The sequence below is a fragment of the Aplysia californica genome, unplaced genomic scaffold, assembly GCF_000002075.1.
Source record: "Aplysia californica isolate F4 #8 unplaced genomic scaffold, AplCal3.0 scaffold00018, whole genome shotgun sequence".
Lineage (NCBI taxonomy): Eukaryota > Metazoa > Mollusca > Gastropoda > Aplysiida > Aplysiidae > Aplysia > Aplysia californica.
In genome coordinates, this window is record NW_004797288.1 from 255916 (window position 1) to 265665 (window position 9750).

The following is a 9750-nucleotide window of genomic DNA, read 5'->3' on the forward strand; positions in this document are numbered from 1 at the left end:
AGTAGTAGTAGTAGTAGTAGTAGTAGTAGTAGTAGTAGTAGTAGTAGTAGTAGCAGTAGTAGTAGTAGTAGTAGTAGTGGTAGTAGTAGTAGTCCCTTGCAAACCATTAAATCTACAATTAATATCTCAATGTACCCTTATCAAGTACAATGATAATTATGCACATTGTGGGTACATGGAAAGCGTTACTCTTAGGTTCTTCTTTTTTTCTTTCTGTTGTTTTGCACCTTTTTCGGTTGTTTCTTTTTGTCTGTCTTACTCTTTCGTGCATGAAATGGCCGGTGTTGTGATGTGCTTCTCTTTACTCCGTATCAGGTGCACAAACATGTGGGTGGTTGGTGGGTGCTCTGGTGTTGTTTGCTCATTTTTTCCTATCAACCATTAACCTTATCTCTGCATTGTTTTTCTTTATACGTTACTCTCTCGGTTCATCTTTAATCTTAGACACTTATATAACCTGTTTGTGTTGCAAACTAAACTTCCACCCCCCCCCCCACCCCCCGGGGGGAAGTGCTACTAACTGAATTGTTTCTAGGCCATTCCTAAAGGGGGGACATTAACCTGTTCTTATGCACATAGAATTATAAATGGGCTGATTCATCAATGTCATGCTCATACTTGTGCCTGGACTGCTGCTTTTTCTTTCTTAATCCTTACTATCGCCATCTCCTTTACTTCTTTTGTATAGCACACTCTTGTGACCCTCTATTACCGGGGTGCCTTAATAGTCGAGGCAGACTTTGTACTGTTGAAGCTAGAGAGGTGAGCAGAGTAAGTCTGATTCCTTGTAAGTGTAAGGATTTCTCTGTTGACATCCGCCCCTTGGCGCTCATATGACCTTATTCAGTTGCGAACGCCGTAAAACCTCTACTAAAACAAAACTAAACTTCTCTTTTGTGCAGACTGTGCTGTGCAGAAAATCGAGAGGACAAACTACGACAAGCCGGATGCTCTAGTGTGTCTGTGTGAGCAGTTTTAGCGAACCTGTGACAGCTTCAGTGTGTCCGTGTGACTGTGAGCCATGTCTTACTCTCAAACAATGAAGCTAAGAGCCGAGCCAGTGGACGAGCGGGGTGACCTGAAGGAAAACCCCGTCACCCCCAGAGACCACCCACCGCCGCCTATCAGACTGGACTCGCTCACCTTTCCAACGGACAGACTGCCTCAGCTGGATGTGCAGATTGTCAGCAGGTGAGCGATAGCGTCGTGGGGAAACAGGGTGGGGGTGGGTGGAGTTGCTGTTTATTGTTGTTGATGTCGTTTTTGATGTTGTCGTTGTTATTATAGTTGATGTTGTTGTTGATGCTGTTTTCCCCTTCGTTTCCACGTAGTGTAGACTTATGAATAACTGCAGTAATATAATATGAATAAATAAAAATGTCATGAACTCTTTTACCCCCTTTCTGGCACGAATCTTTCTGAAACTTGCAGGGTCGAAGTAGCCTGCCTCCTAAATTGTGTCAAAGAGGGGGGGGGGAGTAAAACACGACATGTACTTAAACTTACAAACGTTTTCTATCCCCCCCAGACTGCCCGATGTTGGCAGAGAACAGGCACCCCGCCAACCGGGCAGCACAAACAACCAGAACATTGACCCCAACCTCCCCCTAGCTGTGATCCCGGAGAAAAATCTGTTCAACCTGTGGGCAGAGACGCAGACACAGACAGAACTACACTGGAGTAAGCCCGAGAACGCCGACAAGTTCAACTCAATCGTCTATCAGATCCAGCTAAAAGAAGGAAATGGCGGCGAGTGGGTGAATTTGGCGGACAATCGTCTGCCGCTCTTTAGAATCTACTTCGTGGATGGGAAGGCGCTGTTCGGGCGTGTGAAGATCACCCAGTCCAGTTCCACCACGGTTGTCCATATGAGGATCCGTCCAGTGGGGATCGTGGAATCTGGAGGGCGAGAGGAACGAAGGATCGGACCATGGTCTGAAAACATTCTGTTTTCGTTAGAGGCCTCGGCAGACTCGTAGGGTTCTGAAAATCTGGCGTGTTGATGTCTAAAGACTTTTTCCAACACCACCGACGCTTTTCATGCTCTGATAACTGCAACTGGTGTATTGGTTAACTTATCATTGGCATCATAATCAACCACACAGCAGTGTCGAGGTAGAACGACCCCTAAATCATAAATGATCTGAATTGTGTCGGTAGAGGCATGAAACGTCTAGATATATATTATACAATTAAAATAAAACCAAAAACTAATAAAGCCTCAAAACACTCAAACTTAAATTACCCTCTGCCCTGAGGGAGTGTAGTAAGGCGAACATTTTTTTTTCTCATCAAGATGTATTTTTGAGCTTCGGGAACATTATTCTTGTAATGTAAGTTTTTAAAATAAATGGCGTCGTGATGTTAATACTAATACTCAAGAGTTTCTGACATTTCACAGAGCTACAACGAAGTGTCCATCGCCATAGTCAAATACGTGACAGTCAAAATGAAGGAACCCTACCCCACCAACAATACCGACGCATGGATATATGGCCAAATTAACCTATCCGGAGGGTTACTAAAAACTGTTGTGCAAAGAAAATCGACAACAGAAACCAAAATGTCCCCAGCAGCTTTAAGATTGGGCGCAAGACTCAACCCTATTTTCACCTTCTCACTCAAGACACACTACTTTATCTGATTTATCATATTATTTTGCTTTGACAAGTCCCTGAATCACAGTGTACGCAAAGCGACAGAGGAGGATGTTATTTGATTCTTGAAGAAGCTGTGATCTTTATCAACACTTGTAACTTGTAAAAATGTACACAATATCATGCTTTACTTTTACCGTTGGTGTTGCGCGTCATGCTTGGCTTAGGGATGTATTGAACTCCCTGTATAATGTATAAAACAAAACCGTCTATTCGACAAAATCGTCGATCAAGGATGGCCACAGATATTATTATTATTATATCTATTATTATGCGGAGAGAGAGAGAGAGAGAGAGAGAGAGAGAGAGAGAGAGAGAGAGAGAGAGAGAGAGAGAGAGAGAGAGAGAGAGAGAGAGGGGGGGGGGGGGGGGGGTTTGTGTGTATGGGGGGGGGGGAGTTTCTGTGTATGGATGAATTTTCAAATTGATCGTATGTTTGCACAGCTTACACCACGGACCCAAACTTGAGGTGACTTTTTTTTTCTTTTTGTGAATGAAACTCTTGCCTTTGTAAAGTGAATTTATACAGCGAGCCAGTTTACTTCTCACATCTCCATCCATCGACTAGCAGTAATCGTTATTTGTAGTCCAAGTCTATGTACTACTAAACATCACATATTATAAATACACGTCTAAAGAAATTTTAATGTGCAGGGAGAAAAGAGGTACATGTACATACAAATAGCAGTTAAGCTTTCGAAGCGAAACGATCTTAAGAATTTCTCCAGCGTTCCCTATGCAAAATGTTTTTTTTATTTGGCTTCAAAACGTTGAAATACCTCCCGCCTTCTAAAAAAACTTGAACAGTATACAGCTTGTGTACCGTATTCATAAGTTTGCTCTTTTATCTTGAATTTTACAAAGCTTTAGAAAAAAATATCAAACAATTCCAATTCCAGAGGTATGAACTTCAACTTAAATAAAGGTGTGAAAAAATCAAAAGCCATAACAATTTTAAAGAAAATCCTCACCAAGTGAAAGGAATCATGTATACATCCTATTTGTAGCCTATTTGTATTAAAATGTCTCACCAACTAACCTAACAAGCTACTGCTGTACCACATGAATTTGTAAGGACTTGAACTCCAGACTCTTCATCATACTCTATTTAAGATGGAAACTGACTGTGGGAATACCTTTGATATTGAAATTTCCTATGTGTGCATTGTACTTGTATCATAATAACAGAAGTGAAAATAAATTTTTTTAAAAATACATACACTTGGGCTTACATGCATGCTTACACTGAATTTTTATCTCCTGCTTGTCTTTGGGTTCTAAGTTTCTACATGGCCCAGTGACGGCAAAATTGTTGGGTTTTTTTTTATAGTAGAGGGTTTTACGGCGCTCGCAACTGCATAAGGTCATATGAGCGCCAAGGGGTGGGTGTCAACAGAGAAGTCTTTACAGGGAATCAGACTTAGACTGTCCACCTCTCTAGCTTCAACAGCACAAGGTCTGCTTCGACTATCAAGGCACCCCAAAATAGCAGGGCACAAGAGAGTGACAAACATACAAAAGAAGTAGAGGAGAATGACAATAGTAAGGATCAGGAAAGAAAAAGCAGCAGTTCCCTGTTGTAGATCAGGCACAGTTATGAGCGTGACATGAGTCAGCCCATTTACAATTCTACTATGCTTGAACGAGAAATGCCCCCCCCCCCCCCCCTTTGGGAATGGCCTAAAGACAGGGCAAAATTGTACTTAAAATATTCTTAAAATAGCAAGCCATTTATTATGGCGGGAAATGGTAGTACTATTTAAATTCATCACTTTTAAATTATGTAATCAAGAGAATAACTCAGCTGAGCTAACAATTTTCATTTCTGACCTTCCACACATTATTATAATAGTGTTTTATGGCCAAATTGGCACAACTGAGATCATTAAATGAGGCTGGCAGCTTCAACTCTGTGAATCAAATGCACGCCTTCAGTTATGAGCCTAGCATTTGCATCACAGATACGGGACCCCAAACCTTATTGACATTTTTAGTCAAAATGTTTTACAGCGCTCGCAACTGCACAAGGTTATATGAGCACGGGACACATTAAACATTTTCAGTAGATAAAAAACTTTGAATTATGCCTGGGCGACGGCTGAACCCTACTCTAATCGATTTTGGATCACCAAGGGATCTTTAACGTGTGCAACACAGGACCTCCGGGATTTTTCACCTTTATCTGAGAAAGCTAGGTGTAGATCTCACCTATCATAAGATCAAGGGTGAGGCTGAAAGACAGCAGTAAGAAGGAACCAAAGAGTAGCAGTAGAAAGGCTGCAGAAAGAGTCAGGAGCCTAGAGGAGAGGGCAAAGGAGATGAGGCAGTGGGGGCAGAAAATTATGACAAAAGCAGACGACAGAACATTGTTAGACAGCAGGAAAGGATGTGAAAGGAGGAAACTTTAGAAGAATACTTTCCATTGCTATCCGGATTCGACCCCGAGACCTATGGAATGAGAGACAAAATACCTCAACCTCTTGGCCCCCCTTCCAGACCTTAGTAAAGGGCTGGGAAGAAGTGACTGTTGTTAGCAAGGTTTCCAACAAACAGATCAAGTCGTGATACAACCAACTCAAAAGCAAAAATGTACACAAGGTTTGAATATTTAATTGCTAGCATAATATGGACATTTCATTCACGCAAGATGATGTATACAGTTCAGTATTTGATTTGGACACATGCACACACGTCACACAACTGGTACTGACATTATACAAAGGCAATCAGAGAGAGAGACAATCACTTCATTCAAGTTTTGCTCACTTTCAGGTAAAAAAATTGTCCCTAGATTCGCAATCTTCTGCATTCCTCCATTGAGTGTCAGGGGGAGCCGATTGCCGATACTTCAACTTGAAGTAAGAGCAGTTGATACTATCATACATGGCTAATTTTTTCCTGATGCTTTTCAGCTGTAAATCCTTTCCGAAAGTATAATAGTTTTTTCCTATTCAAAGCCGATATAAATTTACAAGCTTGCCCCAGGAGCCCAAACAGGGTTCCCTACTCTCTTCCAACTTTCAACAGTCCACAGTTCTTTCAAGTGCAAAACATGCAAATCATATCCTTCTCTTAAAAAAATAAAAACTAAGTGCGAAATTATGGCTCCAACTCCAGGACCTAGGTAAAAAAAAAGTATTATTATTTCCAGATTCGAAACGATAAAGTAATCAAGACTGTAAAATGATGGTAAATTATAAACCAGTAAAAGATTTTCCTCTCAATGTATTTTCCCTCTTTCACTGATAAAAGACCAGCCAAAAATAATAGAATTGCATAAAGCCAACAAAGTCAGTAGGAGTGCGTGTGTGTGTGCCAGTGCAAAAAAGTTTTATGTTAGTGGGGATTAAGAACAGAGGGTAGGGAAATAGGCGTGAAGGATCACAAATCACGTTCTTGAATTGTAGCCGAAATGCTCGTTGATAAGACTGATGGCTCCTTTCTTGTTACCTGCAGAAAGAAAAGCAAACAAAATAGTGATCAGGAGAAAAAGCAAAGGTCAAAGACTAACAGGTCCCTGTGAAAAATGCATTATATATACACGGACAAACAGAAAAATACACTTTCAATCAAACGGTTACTCAAACACACATCCCAGAGTTTTTAGTTCACAGTGAACCTGTGGGATTATGTAAATTATTGAAATTCTTTTTTATTTTGAAGCGCCTAAAGCAACCAGGGAGTGGGTGTTATAAAAGTGATATTTATTATTATTATTTAAAATTGTAACATTAGTATTTCCCTGTAAAAAGATTTTGCCAAGAGTCAAGAGTAATACTGAAAAGATACAAGATGAGCAGACTAGCAGATGGACTTGCAGTATCCATCAACCCGCTGCAAAACACATGACTTAAGCTTCCATTTGAACATAGACATCAAACACATAAACATTACCCATATGTGAGGCATCGTGATGAAATCTGGCACTCGTCAAAATAATTAAATCGATGAAACCAAAGTTTTCCGCCTGCAGGGCAATTTTTATCAAATTTTTCTTAATTTGGCTCAACATCTTTTACATCAATTTAAAAACACATTTCCGGGCGGAATTTAGCGGAAAACATTGATGAATGGTACAAAAATGTAAATTTGCAATTTCTAAGGACACTCAAGCTTTGGAAGTCACCAAATTTAGTTGGCCAATATCTCGTTAATTTTATATCTGACAGCAGGCCACCCAACCTTCTTCAATCAAGATAGAAGGGTATTTCTTTCATCAAAGGCAAGTTGAACAACCTTGTGGATTATACCATTAACTCAATGTTCCCAAAAATGATGAGTGCCTGATTCTACCACGTCGTGACACATATCGCAACAACAAAAATGAGTAACTCTATTGTCTACCATCTGCCCTCAAAAGGTAGGTCAAACAGAGATAACCTTCTATATATCATATATATACGTGCAGCAGCATGACAAAATGAGTTACAAGTCCCATATTGACAAAATAACGCTTTGGGTATTGAATTAAAAATCTGTTTGAGGCTCTACAAGGAGGTTAAAAACTGTAGCTGTCTTGCTGCTTTCGTTCTAAAGTTATTATAATCACTCAAAGTTGGGGAGTCACAAATACACTGTTCAGAGAAGATTAAAGATTTTCCTGCTATCTCAAAGCAGCTCAGGGCTTCGAGCAATTCATTTCGTTGTGTTGCTGCACATACGTATGCCAGTCTGAGGAAACCAGGAATATGTCGCTAACCCAGGAAGCAAGAAATCGGCAAAAAGAGTCGAAGTGGTCAATTTTGGTCGATTCTGAGTTATACATACCTGGGGATTCACAACTATTTTATAAAATAATTCAAGAGCTGATTCTTGTAAAAAAACACTTTTCTCAATTATTCCATTTGCTTTCAGATACTATATAAAAAGCAATAATGGTAACTTTAAATGCGTTTTTTTCAGTTTTTACTTTTTTCACATTTTGTTACTTCAAAATGCAATATCTCATCTTCTAGAAAAGATAAGTGAAAAATTTAAAGTGCATATTAATCAGGAAGACCCCTTCTTTCGAAAAAACACACAATCTCAAAATGGCAAGAGGCGACATTCCTGATTTCAACAGACCAACTCACATACTATGTATCATGGTTATATTAACATGCTGTCAACATTACATATGTAACAAAACATCAGCAAGAGGTAAGTAAATTTCTGTATAATATTCTCTGGCCCCCATATATCATGAATTTTAAGGCAATTTCTGTACATGAATATGTAGTTTTGTTCGATCATTCAGGGCGTGGAAAAAAACAAAACAGACATAAGGTAACAACAGAGGAAAAGAAAAGAAGTAGGAAGGACCTACCAGTGACAGCCAACAACTATCCCTTTGAATATAAGAATGCTTTGTCCACTTTTCCGTCGGTTGAAATAAATGCTTACCTTGCTTCAAATCCAGATACAACTTCAAATAAAACATCTGCACTGGATAAGGAATTCCAATCCTCTCAGAGCTCTGTGAGAAGAGACAAAAACCACAACAAGATGTGAGACTTTGAAAATTTATAAGTAAATATGTTTGTTTGAGTAAAGAGAAGTACATCTCCACCATTAAAGTCATATAGTACTGGGAAAATGCAAGTCAGATAGATAAGACCAATAAAGGAACTCCCCCCTAAAAAAACCCCAGCCCAAAACAACCAACCAGCAGTACCCTCCAACCACCCACAAAGTAAAAACAAACCAGAACAAGCTGGATTTGGATAATGACAAACCACAAAGAGGTACATGATGTCTCCGATTACAACTTCTAGGCCCAGATTGTAAAATGTTAAACTCTATGGACCCTGGGCAACTGCCTGTGGCAACAAATCTAGCAGCATATCAAAGAGAGCCCTAGAGCATGGCACTTGTACGGCCTGATGGAGCCAGGCTCACAGAGTTAATGTGTTCCGCCCTATTTAAAAATTGAGATTGCACTGTGTGTTTTAACGATTGCATAATTGTATCATTCTTGTAAGTTCTTCACTTTCATATGTTACTTTTAATTCTAATTTTAATTTTCATATTTTTACACTTTTGATACCTGGCATTGTATCATTCTTAGGAGCTCTTCAGTTTCATATGCTAATTTTAATTTTTATATTCTCACACTTTTGAAAATATTAATGTGAACATTCCATGATGTAAGTAAAAGAATAAAGATGGAAGTGAATTGAAAAAAATAAATTTAAATATAAAATATTAGCACAATGTTCAGACTGCAGCGCAATTATACGATCGTTAAAACGCGGGGCGCAATCTTAAGATTGCCGCACAATTATAGCATTGATTGGTAAATAGGGCGGAACAAATGCACGAATTACTTGACAGACCTTCTCATAGGATTTCCCGACCAGAATTGAATCAAAACAAAAATCTTATTTGTAAGCTATATCTGCTGTTAACTTCAATGACAATTTACATTATAATCCACACAGGCGAAACAGAACAAACAATGTTTATCTCATCATAAACTTAAAAGCACAAAACAAACTGATTAATGGTTCAGTAAGCATGTTCTGTTCTGAAACAGACTGGATAATTAAATCCGATCCGATCTTTACATATTTCATGACCAACTTGACTAAATATAGAACTAAAGTTGCCTACCCGACTTTGCTAAAAAGCTTTGTTCATATATAATAGGCAGTGCCATTTGGAGGTTCAGTTCCGTTTCTGGAGGATTCAGTGAACACTATAAATAGACCAACTGCCCAAACTGACAGTCTGACTCACGGCCTTGAAAACAAATGCGTTTGTTATCAAGGTCATCATCAGTTTTGTCGGGCATGGCCCTTCCCATGGAGGAAAATCCGGTTAGCCACCTACAACCAAAATGACAGAACCGAACCGACGCCGCCGATAGGAACTGCTTTTTTTAAGACATAAAAATTTTGGTGTCTGTGGTTAGGGTCTTTGTCTTTGCATGCAGAAAATGTGAAATTGATTCCCACAAGAGGAAGTCTTGTATAGAGTGTCTCTGTATGCAGAAAGTGTGAAATTGATTCCCACAAGAGGAAGTCTTGTATAGAGTGTCTCTGTATGCAGAAAGTGTGAAATTGATCCCCACAAGAGGAAGTCTTGTATAGAGTGTCTCTGTATGCAGAAAGTG

The 9750-nt window shown here is 39.4% G+C and overlaps 2 protein-coding genes across 5 annotated transcripts in view; one reads left to right on the forward strand and one right to left on the reverse strand.

The window, feature by feature from the left end:
• Window positions 1–2444, forward strand: part of LOC101847926 — a 3957-nt gene extending 1513 nt beyond the window's left edge. The window contains exons 2-3 of the mRNA XM_005090490.3: window positions 903–1191; window positions 1529–2444. Of these exons, the coding sequence (XP_005090547.1) occupies window positions 1022–1191; window positions 1529–1979 (621 nt within the window). The 5' untranslated portion in view covers window positions 903–1021 and the 3' untranslated portion in view covers window positions 1980–2444. The remainder of the gene's footprint in view (window positions 1–902; window positions 1192–1528) is intronic.
• A 2803-nt stretch (window positions 2445–5247) lies between these two features.
• Window positions 5248–9750, reverse strand: part of LOC101856392 (CCR4-NOT transcription complex subunit 10) — a 25856-nt gene continuing 21353 nt past the window's right edge. For all 4 annotated transcript variants that reach the window (XM_035971540.1, XM_013086228.2, XM_013086232.2 and 1 more), the window contains exons 17-18: window positions 8040–8112; window positions 5248–6107 (exon numbers count right to left, since the gene is read on the reverse strand). In XM_035971540.1, the coding sequence (XP_035827433.1) occupies window positions 6046–6107; window positions 8040–8112 (135 nt within the window). In that variant the 3' untranslated portion in view covers window positions 5248–6045. The remainder of the gene's footprint in view (window positions 6108–8039; window positions 8113–9750) is intronic.